The 19,377-nt window shown below is 37.5% G+C and overlaps 1 protein-coding gene and 1 long non-coding RNA gene across 3 annotated transcripts; both read right to left on the bottom strand.

The window, feature by feature from the left end:
- Positions 1-91: 91 nt before the first annotated feature.
- Positions 92-9,472, bottom strand: LOC147320969 (organic cation/carnitine transporter 2-like). Of its 2 annotated transcripts, XM_086309247.1 has the most exons (11): positions 9,222-9,472; positions 8,024-8,206; positions 7,380-7,483; positions 6,789-6,943; positions 5,145-5,316; positions 4,205-4,331; positions 3,845-3,945; positions 3,266-3,480; positions 1,130-1,312; positions 863-998; positions 93-354 (listed from the first exon to the last, which is right to left on the bottom strand). In XM_086309247.1, exons 1-11 carry the CDS (start codon positions 9,426-9,428, stop codon positions 285-287), a joined length of 1,653 nt encoding a protein of 550 aa, XP_086165373.1. In that variant the 5' UTR covers positions 9,429-9,472; the 3' UTR covers positions 93-284. The 2 variants fall into 2 exon arrangements, with proteins under 2 accessions (XP_086165374.1, XP_086165373.1); XM_086309248.1 differs by lacking the exon at positions 5,145-5,316 and having other exon boundaries at positions 92-354; positions 4,205-4,335.
- A 1,768-nt stretch (positions 9,473-11,240) lies between these two features.
- On the bottom strand, positions 11,241-19,044 carry LOC147320968 (uncharacterized). The gene is made up of 3 exons (XR_015131161.1): positions 18,338-19,044; positions 11,467-11,675; positions 11,241-11,373 (listed from the first exon to the last, which is right to left on the bottom strand). It is a non-coding gene; the product is annotated as an uncharacterized LOC147320968 (long non-coding RNA).
- Between the last annotated feature and the right edge of the window lie 333 nt (positions 19,045-19,377).

The following is a 19,377-nucleotide window of genomic DNA, read 5'->3' as shown; positions in this document are numbered from 1 at the left end:
AGATGTTGAAAGATAATCTTTGACCATCACTTGCATAATAGGTTTCCAAGAAATATGGGAAAACTTCCAACTTGTGCAAGACAGCATTTATTATTAACCATCTATTGAGGATTTATTGGTTAAATAAGACAAAAAAAAGAAAATTATAGGTTTATCTTTGTTATGAGACTATTTATATATAATACAGCTTTCAGTCATTTAACAGACAACAAAGCCAAACAAAATGTAAATATAAAAGACTGTAAACAACAACAACATCTGTCTAGACCAGGACAAACAAATAGTCATAGTGAACTGTCCATTGGTACCACAGGTACAGGCGTCATATTTCTTGTAAGACATGGGCACTTCACCCTGTTTTAAAGAGGAAAGACAAACACGAGTTTTATTTTCAGCGATAAACTTCATTATCATTATTACTTATAAGATGTGAACACTTATTTTTTGTACTATTGGCTAAGGGCTTTCATTCAATCTGCAAAAAAACCCCCAAAACAAAACATTTGGCCACTTGGTGGCAGTAAAGTTCACTTGGAAATAAATAGCAATCTCACTTCTTAACCTTCCTGTCGTGTTCAGGTCAATGATAGTCAGTGATAGTCAATGATTTTTTAAATTTACATACCCAACATTTAAAGTTAAATTGAACATGATGATACATTTAGAGTCACCCTGAAACTTCTACTTCACTTCTACTCAGTCACTTTCACTAACTCCCTAAATGACAGATACTCACCTGACAACATACTTTTCTGCATACTGTGTACCATGTTTAAAGAACTTGCTGTATAAGAATGTAAAATTACAATTGCCTTTATTACTTCATAGAAAGTAAAATAAACTGTGAATGAAAGTAGCTTACCTTTCTCGTCTTTGCATTTGTTCAATAGTTTCAGGAAGAGGTTTCTTAAAACTCTCTGGAAGGAAAAGAGCTGCAAAGGCAGCCACAACAGCCAGACTCCCCAATATAATATAAGGTAGATACTTATAATACATACCTGAAGACACAGAGGGGGAAGTTAGGATGAGAGAAAACTCCTTTATGAGTGTGCATTAATCAAATGAGGTAAAACAGACAGTCAGAAACAGTTAGTACTAATGCTAAATGAATATTAATCAATGCACTCACCCAGACTTAACAATAAAGGGGCAATGCAACTTCCAATTCTGGAAACAGTATTGCTTATCCCCGTTGCTGTGTTTCTGAGCACTGTTGGGTAAAGCTCTGCGGTGTAGGCGAACATCAGGGAGGAACCGGTCGTGATTGAATACTTACCCAGCATTTCCAGTGCAAGAGCCAGATTTGATAGATCTAAAGAATAATACATTTGTTTAGTTTGTAGATATAAGTAAACAGTAAGAGACAAAACTCTAATCAAGTCTGTGAAACTTGTTTTATATAAGATGGTAATTCTGCATATACCTATCATATAGTCACTTCCTGCCTAGTAACACGAAAAGATCACAAAAACAAATTCTATTCTTCTATTATGATTATTTACATGTTCATATTTTTGTTGGTTCACATCCTACAATGTTAAATAACGTATCACATTTCGCACAATGCACACTGATGCTTTGGGTTTTTTTCCATCCTCTTTTCAACCTCTGTCCCTTTAAGGGCCCCACCTCCAGAAAAGCCTGATTTGTGATTTGTCAGCTCATCAAAGGCAACTTTGGCATAGTCTCCTGAAAGCTATCTGCCCTTAACATACACCTGTAGTTTCCTGATACACAATGAACCAGAAGAGACTGTGGATTCCAGCAGAAAGTCAGAAAGAAATGCATTCATGCATTCTCTGGGCCGAAAGATACTGTAATAATCATCCCCCAGTCAGTACTAATGCTAATGTAAACAACAATAGCCATGGACAAGGCTAGAACTAAAGATACAGGAAGCTACCTTTTTCCAGGATACATTACATTACAAAAAAAAAAGTAATCCTAAACTTTTGTAATGCTTTGAGACATTTTAGAGTTAGCAGAAGGGGCTCTAATGCGAAAATTTTAGCAGGCTCTAAGGCAGCTGTTGCATTTGGATTGAGTCAATTTCTTGTTCTTTGAAGAAAATGTTGCCAAACAGCTGCTCTGCAGACACGTCACTGCATGCAGATAACTGATGATAGATCAGTTACGTCAGGCAAAGAAAGGTTCAGTGTTTTATATGTATGAAAGAATAACTATCTTTGCCAGAGGCTTTATAATTTGTAACTGGAAGAACTTTTATGTGCAAAATAGCTACAGTGCTTTCCAAAAATAATTTTTTGGGACTTTTGGTCCCCTTTTTCTTTAGATGTTACCTGGAAGATGGGAAGCAGGTGCAGTGATTTATTAGAACATGTGCAAACCCATATGGGAATATAGGTTCCTTTGTATAGTACAAAGGAGGTTAAAGTCAATATTTGGTTCCAGATAGCACATCTTTGTCTGTTTCCTGCCTTTTGTTCAGTTCTCTGTCAAGACGATCCCAGACCGTTTCAATAATGTTGGGGTCCAGGCTGTAAGGAAGCCAATGCGTGTTTTTCTATATAGGTATGTTTTTACTATATTGGCATGCTAAAAGTTGAAGCTGTTGTCCTTCAGATAATAGGTACTTTTAAACCAAAAGTTTTAAAAATGATTTTTGTTCCAGTTCTTGAGGATTTTGGTATATCTCAGCCTTTTTGTTTACCCTCCTTAGGAATGTTTTTTTTTGACAGCCATACATTGCACACCATCCCAGTTTATGCTGCATTTTCAGCAAACATCACTCTTTGCATCTTGTTGTTGTAAAAATATAATTTCATCCTTGTCAAACTGTTATCTTTGAAATTTTATAGATTCCACTGAAGAAATGAGAACAAATTACACGTTTCAATGGCAGGCTGCTAGTAACGAATGCCTAAAGCAATACTTTAGGTTCTTTGTTATGAGTTGTAGGTAGACACGACAGTGTTTCATGCTTTGAGCTAGGTGCCCTGTTATGCTTGAATGATTCATAAATCAATGCTTAACAGTGGCTTAACAACATTTTTTCCCTAAAATGGACAATTACAATGACTGAAATTTAGAAGACCAAGACAAAATACAAAAAAACCAACAAGAAAGTCTGGGTCCTTGAAAGCACATAATAAATAAATTTAAAAAAAAATCACAGTAGTGTGTATCACTCATCAAAGGAAAAGGAATAATTATAGTATGGGCACTTTAAGCAATAAGTAAGTTATATATGACTCATCAATTGTTCTAATGTGAATTCTTGCAGCTTGCTTTTAAGAAATTTTACCATCTGGAACAAGTTGAATCAGGTAGAGTGGCACGGCTCCGAAGACCAACGTAAGGATCACAGACAGGCGTCGTGGAAGGTATAGCAGAGCCATCCAGCTGGAAATGTATGCTGGAATCTCTACAACTGCTGAGATGAAGCAACTGATGTAGGGGTTTTCATGGAGTTGTGCTGTATTGAAAGACAGGCTATAGTAGCCAACAATCATAGTGAACCTGGGAAAATCAAAGGGAAATGAAAGCGTTTTTTTCATCTAAGTGAACTTTCCAAAGATTTTTCTGCATGCATGCATTTTTTTCAAATGCAAATCGTAATCATTTTGTCTATCGCAGATCTTATATTATGGAAACAGAAATACATGAAAAACCAAAAGAAAAATGAATTTTCTTTTAGTAAAAAATCATTTTTAGTTAAGAGACAGGTCATTTTAGCTGTTTATCTGCTAATTCTCCTTTTGATTTCCATGAGGAATCCGGCAAATTCCTTGTTTGTTAATTTTCTCGTTGTTTCATTATTTTCTCAATCTGAGGATGTCTCATTAAGTCGCTATGTACCACACTGTCTTCACTGTTTACTCACAACACAAAGCAGAGGATGAGTGTTGTGGCTCTGATGCTGCTCTGCCTCAGCAGGTCAAAGACATTGTAATGTTCCTTGGAGTGTGTCTGCATCTTTTCTGTCTGGAAGACACATAAAATTAGTTTGACTGTGTGAGCAGGGCTTTTTCAAAAAATATTAAAACACAAAAATGTTTAAGATTTCTTTTTTTTCATGCATTTTTATACTAATAATATCAGTCAAATGTCAAATATATTAAAAAAAATATATATATATTAATATATTTATTTATTTGTAAAACTTGAACTTGTTTTCAAATGATAACAACTGTGTTCTGCATCTTGGGTTAATCCAGTAATGTTTAAGTGAAAGTTCACTTACACCACAGTCTTCAAAGATGATCCTCGGAGCTTGAACTTTGTTCCACTTAGCAGCAGTTCTTATAATGGCCTCGGCTTCCTCAACTCTGCCTCGAGAAAGCAACCACCGGGGAGACTCTGGCATAAGCCTGGCTTAATATTTAACACAAACAGAAGGATGCAGACTTAATCAGAGGGATTTTGGAGACAAAGCAAAAAAGACAGTGAAATAAGGTCAATAAACTTGTTAGTGGGAACAGTTTGTTCTTTTTGTTTCAGCTGCTCCCTTTAGGGGTTGTGACAGAGGATCATCTTCATCTGTCACACCTTATCCTTAAGATCCTCTTCTATCACACTGACCCATGCATTTCCTCGTTCACTACATCCATAAACCTTATCTGTGATTTTCTTCTTCTCCTGTCTGCCATCTCCATGTTTAACATCCTTTTCCCAGTGTATCAGCTATCTCTCCTCTGTCCATCTTCAAACCATATCAACCTGAACCTTGCCTCTTTTTCTCTCCAAATATTGAGCTGTCCCTAGGAAATATTTATATCTAATCTTGTCTGCTTCTAGTAACTGAAAAATCTGCCATCTTCATTTTGGCCTCATGTCTTTCTGTAAACACTACTGTGTCAAAACCTTACATTACAGCAGGCCTCACTACCCTCTCTTTGCATCTTCACCATTCCAACTGCATCCCTCTCGTTCACATACATATTCTTCTACTGGCTATCATTCCTGCAGTCCATATTTCCACCTGGCTTGGCTCTCTTGCACCTACACCGTACTCTTTCTTTAGATAACAATATCGTCTGTGTATGTCACAGTCTATGGAAACTCCCCCCTGACTAATGTCCACCACAGTTTCAAGCAAGTCAATACATTTGATTCAGTTCCTACAGGGAATGCTATATAAAGATATGTAGAGAGATAGATATGCTAGAGCTAGTGCCACCTACCACCAAAAGGGGACGTAGGCCACACAAGGCAAAGATAAAGCCAATGACAGTGATTTCCAGTCCCTTAAAAAGTATGCTAAGAGTGGAAGTATCATGTATCCAATAGCAAAGCCTAGACATGTGCCCAAAGATGAGTAAAGGACACGCACTTTGCCAGTTAAGACCTCAGAACCTGCAAAAAAAGAGGGGGTAATGATGAATAAAAACTTATGTGTTACAAAAAACAAAACAAAAAAAGGAAACAAACTGAAGATTGCACAAAAAACTCTGTTTGTATGTTATCATCACCATGCAGAGTGCCACCCCACAATAAATAAGCTTTCATGTATATTTTTTTAACATCTGAATTTGTTTATGGCAGTGAGGTGTGGTTTGTGGCTCAGCTGCAAAGGGACACGTGAGACAGAGTGCTTCTAGAAGCACTGTCCACTGAGAGGGTTCACGCATCTGCAGCAAATTTGCCAATCACTGCCTGTTATTTTATGTAAAAGTGTGCTGAGACCCCTGGAAAGACTGAAAGTGCTGGAGGCAGCGGGGGCTTGCCAGTAAAGACTTGTCAAAATGTGTTTCAGAGTGATTTTTGTGAGGATTAAATGCACCTTGCCATTGGGTATATATGGCACACAGACTAAACGCACACAGTGTGCATTAAGAAACTGAATAAAAGCATAGAGGCTGCAGAAACTACTCAGAAATATGTGAGTGATGTGACACCTGACAGGTTAGCTGAGAGTTACAGCAGAATGATCTGCAATAAAGCAGCTGTCTTCTGAATGACTCCTTCACTCCATTTGAGCTGTCACCTGACTTCAGTTTCTGACTAATTTTGCACTTATATCAAAACATCTGCTGCTCTTTTTGCTGTACAAAGCACACGTGTAAAACCTGCACTTAGACATTCCTCTGGTGTTTTCTATTCTTGGCTCCCTAGTTTATGCTCCTTGTGTTAGATTGCATCAAAATGCATCTTTCAAACTGCATCATTTATTAATTGGCATGATGTTAGTAGATCAGCAGTAGAACCTAACGCTCCCATTGGCACTTTTTAGGATTGTGGTGTCATTACAATTTGTCCCTCTGTCACGGCTGCGGCAGCAGTCATGTGGTGTGTGAGAGTAAGGACCCAAGATGCAGGTACAGGCTGAGATGCGAGTGAGCTTTATTTACAGTAGTGGCAAAAAACAGGAAATGCAGAATGGGGAGCTACCAAAACTAACCTGAAACCATAACTACACGGGATGATGAGCAGGGATGACACAGAGAATGTAGAGCAGAGAGCCACAGAGATACACCGAGTAACACAGACAGTGAGCAAAGACAACCCCACACTATAAATACACACACAAAAGGAAAAAGGGACAGCAAACAGGAGGGAGGCACAGCTGATCCTAATTAACATGACGAGACAAGAGACACAGACCTTAAAAGTAAAACAGGAAACGCAGAACACAGGGAAGCCACATAACAAAACCTGAAATGAGAACTCAAGAAATACTAAAGGGCTGAGGAGCTAAAGTGAGCAAGAAATCAAAAACTAAAAGCACAAAACTCAAAAACACTGGGTCACTGACACAGGACCATGACACCCTCTTATAAATCTGGCCCTTAGTTTTGCATCATAGCTAAATAAATGTTCCATCCTACCCAACACAAGAGCAGCCACAAAGTTGGACATCTGTCCCAAACCGTTGATGAAGAGGATGATGAGGAACATAATCCATGAACCAGAAAAGACTTGAGCAAAGGTGAAAACTGTCTGTAGTGCCAAAGCTGCAAAAAGAACGGGTTTTCTGCCATATCTAGACAGAGAAGATAAATATATTAGTAAACATATACATGCATAAAAAGTGTTGTACTTCCTATACAGTTGTGTGAATTGCATCTAAAAATCTGGATGGAAGGAGCACAAATTGAAAATAAATAAGTACATATCTCAAAATAATAACTGTGTTCTACCACTCTATTTCTTATTATACTGGTAAAAATACAACTCCATCATCAATTAAAATCACAGAAAAGTTCGTCTGGATGTAGCATTTTCAGCGGCATAATACATGTCTTTTATATTACTGACTATTATAAGTGTATACTGTAACATGATCTTTTTAAATGATTTTCATTTTTATTTCTTTTTACAATAAAGACAATCTTAATATCGAAACACGGAAGCCTTTCCTGAACCTTTAAAGAATGGTGTGGTGTTTGGTCTCTTTCACATGAATCTCATGTCAGTACCTGTCTGACAGCTGGCCTGACAAGAACGATCCAAGGAGTCCTCCCACGAAGAAAACAGTAGATGTGAACGGCTGCTTCCATTGGTTACTGCACACCAAGTCAAACTGGAAAATGAGATATTAACAGTTGAATGACTGAATATGTGCATGCAGGAAATAACAATGTTAAAGTCAGTGTGATTTGTGCTGACTGTTGCTGGCTGTATTCAAATGTCTTTTCACTCTAAGTAGAAAGAAAAAGGGTGCGTCTTTCCTGGTGTGCAGAAACTAATCCCCAAAGAGCACCTTGAACTTTAAGCACTGACAAAATAATGACAAGCTGAAGACTCAAAGGTCAACAAGATTACAACAAGATAATGAGAAATAAGCCATGTTGATAACAGTAGAGAAAGAGTTTTCTAGAGGAATTTATATCATGTTCCTATGTTGACTGACTGCACCTACTGTATGTTCACAGGTGTGTTCTGTCCTAACTGTTGAATAAATGGATGGGCTGAAATCCCCTGTCTTGGATAGGGTAGGAGGAAAGGAGCCACATAGACTAAGGACTTAATGATATATCTGCAACATCAAGAAAAAACAGCTGATGCTGCTAAAAAATACTACATGAAAAATAAGTAGATGTAGAAGAAGGATTGACCATACCTCAGAAACTATAGTGGATTCATAGATGTCTTTGCTATAGCTCCACCCATCTACACAGCCCTCCTCCTCCAGGTCTGTAAGGTTGACATCCCTGCCAGGAATGTATCCCTGAGCAGAGAGATTTCTGACCACATCCAACCTGTATCTGCTGCATCTGCTCAGCTCCTGTTTCCCATCCACCTCCTCATAGTCACAAGGATACAAACAGTTTTAGGGTTATTAGTATTGAGACATTTAAGAAAAACTCAGTAGGATGTCATAGTGTTTACAAAAATATGTAATATTGAGGCAACAATGGGCCTATACGGTGGCCCTGAGAGGCCAAATGGACTGCAACTTAAAAAAACACCAGCAATAACAAAAATGCTGCGAAAACACACAAAATACAACGGAAATAGTACAAACGAAAACAGAAATAGGAATAACTAAAACAGGAATAGGAAAAAACAGATTTCCAAAAGCACAAGGGAAGTGTTTCTGGGGAGACAATAACCTGACGGACCAGTTGCAGGAACCAAAATAGCCCAAGAAGTGGAGGATCTATGGTTTTGTAAGGAAAGAAAAGATGAGAGGAAAGTGTGTTAGCCTAACTATTAGCCTAAAAATCCATCATCACTATTATATGAATCATGACAAAACACACCTATTATTTTTTGGGTTCCTGCAACTGGTACATCGGGTTATTGTCTCCCCAGAAACACTTCCCTTGTGCTTTTTCCAACCAAAATATTTGTATAAAATTGCACAAAAAGAATAGATGGTCCAAATCCTCCTCTTCTGTTTCACAAAATACACAATTACCGGTTTCTATTTCTTGGAAATGTGGATCTTCTGACGACCAGGGAACTTGAACTTTGTGCTTTTTCCTATTTCTGTTTTGCAATATTTTATTGCATTTCATAAAGATTTAATGGTTTTTAGTTTAAATGTATTGTTTACACTGCTTTTTTTAAACTTTCAACTACCAGCAACATAAAAACTCATTTAGTTCCCAAAAGTAGTTTTCTACTTCTCCCAAGCATGTTTTTTTTGTTTTGAAATAAGCATAAATGTGTTCGAATAAATACAAATGTTTTGAGTTACATTATTGGAATAATATTTGAAGCAAACTCAATTATCACTGAAAAACTGCATCAGTAGTTTAAATGTTTTCTTTGATGTGCTGTATCACAGAGTTGGGGCTCTCGCAGTCACTTACTTTGATTGGGATGACACTTTTACGCCAGTCTTCAGTGAGGTTGATACCAGATACCAGGCAGTGATGACTCGGTGTATCAGTCAGAAAAACGAGAGTGAAAGCACCAAATCCATTTGGCATAATGGTGGCAACGAGCGAGAAGAAGACAATTTGCTGGAAACGTCCCCACTGCCCCAGAAAACCAATGGTTTCAGCATAATCTCTCATAGTCAAATAATTATAACCCTTTTTCTAAGCTGCTGACTCTTCTGTCCTCCTGAAACAGCATTGTGTCCAGCCACACCTGTTGGCTGTGCTTACATGTACTCCACCCAAACACACACAGATCCTGGCTCCTATTACCTCTTTTGTACTGTTCAAAATAACCTTCTAAACTTTTATTTATATATTTTTAAACTGTGACTTTCACAAGCTGCTGTGTTTCCAGGAGTGACTAATGTTATCATAATGACACATCTGTGTTTTTTTTTTTCCAGTTAACTTTTCACTGTATACGTGAACATACACATTTAATAACATACTTGTATATAATATAACTGAGATTTGGACAAGGAGTATACATAAGTAACTGTATCATTGTGGCTAGGGTATAGTTTTGCCTTAGCTGCAGTAGGAGGAGTGGGTGCAGTGCAGAAATCAGCGCCTAGTGGAGTTATTGCCACACAGGGTGTGGATTGCCTAACAAACCGGTCTTTATTCTATAGGATAATAAGGAGAACCTTGTGTGCGTTTCATAGGACAAACACACACATATAGGCGTGGCCGTGTCAGCTGCACAGCTCTGGGCAAGAAACCCGAGCTGTTGCTGCGAGAGTGCACCCTGGAGCCAGGCACATCAAGCAGGGTTGAGTTTCCAGTATGCAGAGCAATATAAGGGAGGCTAAATTTAGGAAGCAAAACAAGATGGCTGTTACTAAAAGTTAATCTAGATCTAGATGTGCAATCAGCCATTCCTATCATTATGGGCTCTAATATTGGAACACCAGTGACTAATAGCATTGTTGCTCGAATGTAGGCTGGGTAGTGAAAACACTTTGAAAGGTACAGTTATATCCTATGTGCCATATGTTTATATGCATGTTTATCTAAAATATAATGTCATAAATGCTACAATGGTTTTCTCGAGCATTTGATAGAGCTATAGTTCATGACTTTAACCTGTTGTCTGTCTTGACACTTCTCTCACTCAAAGCTGCAATTGGATTGGCGAGATAAGGCTAATCAGTCAGCCTCAAGCGCTGTGGTTGACACACTACAGCTCAGCAGTGCTGAAGAAGCCCTGGAATGTCTTAAAATTGTGACTGAGCCACTGACTTAAATATAATTCAGGCAGGCATCCCTGAGAGATCCTAAATATGTCCAAATCTTTTCTTTTACTAATCTAAAATTCACTGAGGTGTAAAATATAAATGTTCTCTCTGCTATTTGTAAATCATAATGTTGTAGCTCCATTACAGTTAATATAAACTAATGCTGCATTATTATTCCACAGCAGGTTGGAAAGAATGAAAAAGCTGTCATGCCAATGAGACTGAGAAAAAGACCAAAAATAAAAGAAAACAAAACAGAATTTGCTCTAACGTAGTGAAGTCAATTTGAAAACTGCCCCCTCTAGCTTTTCACAGTGTGCATTACACTGTATGTTCATAATTAAGTGACGCAAATACTCTGAAATACAGTAGGGACATAATGCCCTAGCTTAAACTAAGAAAATAAGATTGATAATAATCATTAACATTATTAAACAAATTTAACGTTATGAAATGATTTAACAATGTCAGTTATAACTTTATAATATGCTAAGTGTGAGAAGCAAGAGTCTGGTGAAGCACTGGTGTCATGTCAGTCATGAAGGTGCAGCTACAATATCAATCATAATACTGAACCTGTCCTGCCTGTTTAATCTTAGTTACTCAGTATAAGGACTAAGGCCCTTTATATTTTAAAATTGTGCAATGTTACGTAAGGCCCAAAATGGCCTCCGTACAAGAAAGTAGTAGCTCTAATATTGACCAGTAACGAACCACCACACGCACACTGTAATGGGTTACACAAGATTTATTTGTTCTTTCTCCGGGTAAAACTACTGGCTGAAGACACAACTCTGGCCAGGAATCCAAGGCCCAAAGCCACCACGGTCAGGGTTGTTAGCCTGGTTACAAACAGGGGAAAGGTGGTCACTTGGAAGAACAAGCAGCCAAAACGTATCAATCCTGCATCTTCCTCAAAAAGGCTTGCCACCCACCTTTTCAGGCCTGACTTCATTCGAGGCTGGGTCTCCACATCACATCCTGGGAGCTGGAACTTCCCCAACACTGGTCCAGTTTCCTTGTCAGGGGCACAGAGAGTCTCCAGTCCAGTGTTTGTTTTCCTGCCTTCCAGCACATCCACTCACATCCCAATAAGAATGAGTCCTCCCTCCAACATCCACCATGCTATACTCTGTAACACAGACTATAGAAAAATACTAATTATAGTTCAGTCTGACAGTTAAATTTAAATGTCTGATCCTTACATTTGAAAAATGTAAAGAATTAAGTGTAAACCCTCAGGCAGGTTGTGTGAAGACATGTCTGAAAGAAAACTGCTCGTGTTACATTTCCCTGAGAAAATACCTTATGTTGTTTCAGTTGCACAGGTTTTACTTGTTTGCTAATATTTGTTAGCAATGCTTCTAATTTCTCTCCTTGTGCACATTCTCTCAGTGGTCTCTTTTATTGTTACGCATATATTTGTTTTTGTTTAACCTCACTGGTATCCTGCTGTGGTATTCCATACAGTCACTAAGACAAAAACAAATAACACGCTCCTACTCAGGTATCGCTGGTTTGCTGTCTTGTACCTCCTCTTCTGCTTTCTGCTACTGCACTCCCTCTTGTTTGCTCTCTCTATTGCTAACTGGAAGGCGATTACAGGGATTGGGGAACCAGTCATTACAATGATTATATTCGTTGCAAAATTTAACAGTTTTTGGTTACGCAGACCTGACAGTTTGCCAGTTAGAATACCAAACATGACTGGATGACCTCATCACCAATTCAATTCAATTTAATTTCAATTCAATTCAGTGTAATTTATACATTGCCAAATCACAACAACAGTTGCCTCAAGGCTCTATATTGTAAGGTAGACCCGACAATAATAACACTGGAATGACTTTGTGGTGCAGGCAATGGATATCTGCAACTACTATCATCTTACTATCATCTTAACTCTATTACTCCCAGTTTCAGCCAGTCCTTCATTGTTTATGTGAACATTGTTTTCTGTTCTTATTTTTGCTTCTAGGCTGCATTTTAAAAAGAAATGATAGTCCAGTTACATCGCTGGAGAGAATTATGGAAAACCCTGAGAGACGAGATGAACTGAAGCAGAACTGCAAGAACCCAGAGACTGATGAAAGCTGTACAAAACAAAGAGGACTGAGCAATTTTGAGTGTTCTGACTTAGAATGTAATGAGGAAAATGATAGAAACTAAATAATAAGCAACATGTCAGTCTCTGAATAATGTGGATAAGTTGGTTGCAAAGTGGCCCATAAACAAAAACACAAATTTAAGCAATTAGAGCATTTTCACCTGTTTGACACATGTAAAACAAGTTAGCTTTTGTTTAATCAAGCTGAAATAGAAAGGACTCTGATTGCTATATGTGGTAATCAGTACGTTATATGCAGTGAGGTATAAGGAATGCCAACATTAGATCTTATGAAAAAAGATTATGAAAAAGATTGAGAATAAATCATTGACAGTTGTGGGATTGCATTAACAACTTGTTTTTTTTCTTTGATAAAGAGTTCTGGAGGACGTCCATTTTTTCAGCTGCTTATCCAATGAAGTGTTGCAGGAGGTGTAACCTATATCTGACTTTGGGAAAGAGGCAGCATACACGTATCCGTCACAGCAGAGTAACAGATAGACAGAGACACACACAGCCTGTGGGTTGGACTCGGCCTGGGTTCGAGTCCAACCCACGGCCCTATGCCGTATGTCTTCCCCACTCAGAAGTTTCCCCTGAGAGTTTCACATTAAAAGCTACAGATGAGACAGTGACGGAAACAGAAAAAGAGCTGTGGTTTTTAACTGTCAGTCTCACGCTTGGCTTAATTTGTTATTGCCTTTGTTGTCGGTGAGAAACTTGAACAATTGTGTGAGTGATGTTTTTTTGTCTTTTGCTGGCAAGCCCCAAACCCTCACACTGCCCTTTAGAGTAGAAGAGGAAAACTATAATGCCCACACTCCACAATTTTTATCAAACATTTTGAATCCAGAGGGGATTTTAATAAAATAAAGGTCACAATAATAGCATTAATAAGCAAGCTGTTCTTTAGAGACAATATGGTCATCAGAAATGCCAGCCCTTATGAAAATTAAAAGGTAAAACAAAAATACACCAGTGTCACCAAAGAAAATACATAACATTGTATAACTTCACTAATCTAGTATCACAATTTGTGAAAATAAATAAATAAATGAAAGAAATATGTATAAATATCTGATTCTGATTCTAAAATAAAATAAAACTGTAACTTTCTGGATCCTTTTAGATTGTGTGAAAGCTAAAAATAATTTCACGCATAAAAATACAGCATTCACAAAAAGTCAAATAATTTATATGTTTGTGCTGTTCTTAGATCAAGATTGTCACAATAACCGTCTATATCTTGTTTCTCTTAAGGACCTGAATTGTTGAACTACTAGTTAAAGCTACCTGGCTTAGAACAATATCGGTCCCCCTGACCGCAGACAAAAAAAAAGAATAGATAAAAAAAACCTCCAACAACAAAAACAGAACAAATGAACAAAACAAAAGGAGCATAAAACTTTTGAAAAGCCTGTTAGTATAATTAACCAAATGTGAAGCCATACTTTTGGTCTGATAACGACAGAAAACACCAGCACCACAAACATGATTGAGTGAGGTTCGGTTTTGCAGCTTTTCTAAATAGACACTTAGCAAATATAGCCACCTTTTGCCAGAACCAGTCTGACAAAAGGGGCTAAAAACTAAAGCATGTATGACCAATTTGTACTGTACAGTTGTGGGAACCAGTACAAAAGCTCCTTCCTTAATTCTTATCAGAGAAGAAGAAAGGAGGATAACCATCAGTGCTGTGCAATACTTTAAATTTTGGTATCGATCAGATACCAACTAAATGTGGGGCCAGTATTCCCCACACAATGCAAAAAACAACACTTTTAACTTATAAAGAAAGTTAATGTAGAGGAGAGCAGTGTGTTATGACCTGGTGGTGGACTTCAGAAGGGGTCAGCACAGAGACTACAAGCCCATTATCATCAATGGAGCTCCAGTGGAGAGGGTGCAGTCCTTCAAGTATCTTGGTGTCCACATCTCCTCAGACCTGACATGGGCTGCCCACATTCAGGTCCAGACCAAAAAGGCTAGGCAGCGCCTGTATCACCTACGACAACTGAGGAAGTTCAGGGTCTCTCCAAAGATCCTCAGGATTTTCTATACAGGCGCTGTGGAGAGCATCCTCACACAGAACATGACATCGTGGTTTGGGAACAGCTGTGTGAAGGACCAAAAAGCTCTCCAGAGAGTGATCCGTACAGCAGAACGCTGCTGCAGGATTGCTCTCCCCCCGCTTCAGGACACCTACACCAGGAGATGCCGGACTAGAGCAGCGCAGATACTGAAGGACCCGTCCCATCCTGGCAACAAACTGTTCCAACTTCTGCAATCTGGTAGAAGGTTCCGCATCTTCCGGGCAAGGACAGAGAGACTCAAGAGGAGCTTCTATCCCCAAGCCATCCGTGCCCTAAACACACACACACCCGCCCTCTCACATCATCTATAATTGACTGAGACAGGACTCTTCCAGACACTAAACCAAGGCACAATGTACATTTCAATTCCTTTAATTTTAAATATGTTTATATTGTCTATCCTGTAAAATAGTCAGATATCTATTCATATTTCAAGTTCTTGAAGCTCTTGTGTGTGAGCAGTTAAAGGAGTTTTTGCACATCAATGCCATTTTATCTGAATATCAATCAGGCTTTAGGAAGAATCACAGTACTATCACAGCTGCAATTAGAGTGGTAAATGATATTACTATTGCACTTGATAAAAAACAACACTGTGCATCCCTTTTTATTGATTTGTCAAAAGCATTTGACACTGTTGATCATTGTATTTTAAAACTTAGACTCTTCCAGTCAGGACTCTCTGAGAGAGCAGTGGCATGGTTCTCAAACTACCTCAGTAACAGGATTAAATCTGACGGTCTATGTTCTGACTTTGTTACAGTGCACAGCGGAGTGCCACAGGGTTCTGTATTAGGTCCCCTTCTATTTATCATTTACGTAAACAATCTTAGTCTACATGTGCCAGATGCAAACTTGCACTTCTATGCTGATGATACAGTTATTTACAGCTGTGGTTCAACTCTTGTCCAAGCCATCGACTCCTTGCAGAAAGCCTTTTCTGCTGTCCAGCACTCATTACATCAGCTTAAACTTGTTCTCAACGCAGACAAAACAAAGCTCATGTTGTTTTCTAAATCAAGGAGACGAGCCCAAACAATCCCATCAGTAACCACTCTTGAAGGTAATAAAATAGAGTTGGTTCACACCTATAAATATCTGGGAATCTTAATTGATGACTCGCTTACCTTCAAACCACATGTAGAGAATCTTGTGAAAAACCTGAAGTTAAAACTGAGATTTTATTTTCAAAATAAGTTGTGTTTCTCTTTTAATACAAAGAAGCGGCTTGTTGCTGCAACATTCTTGCCTGTGCTGGATTATGGTGATATTCTATATATGAATGCTTCTGCTCAATGTCTTCGAATGGTTGATTCTGTGTATCATGCTTCTCTGAGGTTCATCACTAACTGTAAATTTCAGACTCACCACTGTGAGTTATACTCTCAGGTAGGATGGCCTGCTTTGGTAAGTCGGAGGAACTCTCATTTATACAGTTTTATATATAAGGCGATACTTGGGTTGCTGCCTTCTTATATATGTTCCCTGCTTGTAATGAAACATGCTGGTCGGTATTCTCTTCGTCCGCATGGTTACTTGTTGCTTTCTGTTCCATTTGCCCGAACTGAACTTGGTAAAAGAGCTTTTGTCCATTTAGCACCCTCGGCCTGGAACAAACTGCAGAAGGAATGGAAAATGACTGAATTCATTTCATTAAGTGATTTTAAATCTAAACTACGAATCCTTGAGGCCAAGTCCATAACATGCAACTGTTTCAATTAGATTGATTGTCATTTTAACTGACTTTTTATTTTATTTGAATTTTATTGAATTTTATTTTTATTTTATTTGTATTCTTTCACTTATTGTTGCATGTGTGTTATTGCTGCCTGTGTTTGAGTAATTTCTGTAACTGTGAGACATCTGCTGCTGCCTATCTTGGCCAGGTCTCCCTTGAAAAAGAGGTTTTTAATCTCAATGGGATCTTCCTGGTTAAATAAAGGTTAATAAATAAATAAATAAATATTAATGTACAGAATTCACCTGCTTGCTGCTACTACTGCACATTCACCCAGTGTATATACTATATGTATATATATATATATATATATATATATATATACTATATATATATATATATATATATATATATATATATATATATATATATATATATATATAATGTTCTTCCTCTACAGCCCCCCCCCCCAATTTTTGCACGTGTCGAGGAGCGTGTCAGGCTACATTTCACTGTGTGTTATACTTGTATAACTATGCATGTGACAAATAATAAAGAACCTTGAACCTTGAACCTATGAGTTGATTCATGATCGATTAGCAAATTCTGAACACATTTTAATGATCACTAAATCACAGTGACTTTTACTATTCACAATAATTGGTTATACTTTTGAAACTGGGTTTTGTGGAAACCTAAAATATAAATGTGCCTATTTCTAAACAACTCTTCTGTTGTTTAAATGTGCTGTAGGCTATAAATCAAATTGAGATCACATTCAGTACAACGAGGTTTACACATACAATATTTCTTTGTATTTCCCCATAAATAATTTATGCAGTTAGGTTGGCAACATACTGAACTTAGAGGATAGAAACAAAGTATTGATTCTATCATGCTACTATCAATCCAATACCAAAACCAGCATTGGTATCAATACTATTGATATTTAGATTGATCCGCCCATCTGTAATGACCATAAACCAGCCTTCTGCTTGTAAAACATTCACAGTGCAGTCTTACACTGCCATATAGAAAACATCCCCTTTTGAATGCGGTGAGTGAAAGCTTATAATTTTAATCCATGCAGGCTGATATTGATTAAAACTAACTAAAAATCTGTAAAAATTTATTTAATCAAATTATAAATAATAATCCATGTATACTATTTCATAGAGACTGTATAACTTTTAATTTGTGAAATCAACCTTTTGTGCAGTGTGGCAAATGTTTAAATAATACAAAGAACAATTAAGGCCGTGTTAAGAATAAACTAATATTATTGATCATTTTGAGAATAAAGTTGAATTTCAAGATCAAAGTTGAAATTCTATTTTGAGAAAAAAAGTCAAATTTGGTGATTACAGGTGTTTCAGGACAAAATGCCATGACTGCTATATACATTCTACAAAATGCCTTGTGTAGATGAATTAGTGAAACAAATTGATCAGCCGTCTTATAGTGTATTGTGATACAACATACATCCTCTTCATTGCACGAGGTTGCAGTCATCGATATTCCTGCATCTGTCCACTGGGAGGCATTTCATTCTTTCAACTCTTCAACATTTATGTGTTTTTTCCTTTTTCTGTCATCTTTTTACATCCTTTATACTTATCACCACCAGAGATGGGCAGTAACGCGTTACTTGTAACGCGTTACTGTAATCTGATTACTTTTTTCAAGTAACGAGTAAAGTAAGGGATTACTATTGCAAAATCGGTAATTAGATTACCGTTACTTTCCCGTAGGAACGCTGCGTTACTGCGTTACTAAAACCGTGATTTTTTTTGCGAGAATGTCTCATGACAGTGACGTAAGCAAGTGCGACGTTGGTGACAGCAGCTGTGTGCAGATCAACAATGGATAATATATCGAGTGCGGGAGAGAGTATGAGCGTGCAGCGTTTAAAGTGTGGAAGTACTGACCTTACTTTGAGTTTGATTCCATAAAAAGTGGCAAAAACATTAGCGTCCATCGTGCGTGGGAAGAAAACTTCTTTTTACAGCGAAAAAAACCCCTAAACTTCCGAGCAAGCACCGAGTAGCTACGACGTGATGGGAAACTCACAGAGAAACTCGCGCGGATTCTTCAACTGACCGCAGCACACCTACACCAGGGTAACCCTCCGCCTACCCTGCTCCTGCTTTACAGGTGAAAATAGAGCAAAAGGACCGCTGAGTCTTTGACTTTATTTATTTTCTGCTGTGTTTTACTTGCATCTGTTTGAAAGAGTGAGTGAAAACACAAAAAATATTTTATTTTATGTGCTGGAATGTGTAGAAAATAGGTTTAAATGTTAAACTAATTTATTCAAGTCAGAGAATGTTGCATATAATTAAATGTTTTGCTTGATGCATAAAGTTAAAAGATTAAAACTGATAAAACAAGTTAAAAAAAAGAGACTTTTCCATTTGATTACATTTTGTATGATGGATTATGTAGAAAAAGTAGAATTGGGCTGAAAGATCTATCACTTTATCACCTCTTCAGGTTGTAAATCGTGTTTTTAAAAAGTAACTAAGTAACTAAGTAATTAATTACTTTTGAAAATAAGTAATCAGTAAAGTAACGGGATTACTTTTTGGGGGGAGTAATCAGTAATTAGTTACTGATTACTTTTTTCAAGTAACTTGACCAACACTGATCACCACACTGTGTTTATGTGATAAATTCTTAGTGTGCAGAAAACAGATTATGAAGTATGATTTTACTAACTCATCTACACAAGGCATTTTATAGAGGGTAGGGTATAGGTTTGTCTTAATCTCCACATTAAATTTTTTTTTTCTCAAAATAGGATTTCGACTTTTATATAGAAATTTTGACTTTCAAAATCAATAGAATAAGTAGAAGTAGAATCCGTAGAATAAACTAGGGCAGGCATACCTTCCAAAAAAGTGTGACATGATTCCAAATGTTCACCTATGTGTTACAGAAACAATGATTTTCATCTACATCAGCATCC

The sequence above is a fragment of the Aulonocara sp. 'chitande type north' Nkhata Bay genome, linkage group LG10 (genome assembly GCF_057382095.1).
Source record: "Aulonocara sp. 'chitande type north' Nkhata Bay isolate Kocher_YH1m ecotype deep benthic linkage group LG10, A_spYH_male_GT1.1, whole genome shotgun sequence".
NCBI lineage: Eukaryota > Metazoa > Chordata > Actinopteri > Cichliformes > Cichlidae > Aulonocara > Aulonocara sp. 'chitande type north' Nkhata Bay.
Note: the sequence above shows the minus strand (reverse complement) of the source record. Positions and strands in the feature narration are given on the sequence as shown.

Coding starts and splice junctions, on each gene's coding strand:
- LOC147320969 (XM_086309247.1), bottom strand. CDS start 9,428: ATGAGAGATTATGCTGAAACCATTGGTTTTCTGGGGCAGTGGGGACGT. Junction 6,944..7,379: donor TCAGGCCAGCTGTCAGACAG/GTACTGACATGA, acceptor TTCTCTGTCTAG/ATATGGCAGAAAACCCGTTC. Junction 3,946..4,204: donor TCATCTTTGAAGACTGTGGT/GTAAGTGAACTT, acceptor TGTGTCTTCCAG/ACAGAAAAGATGCAGACACA.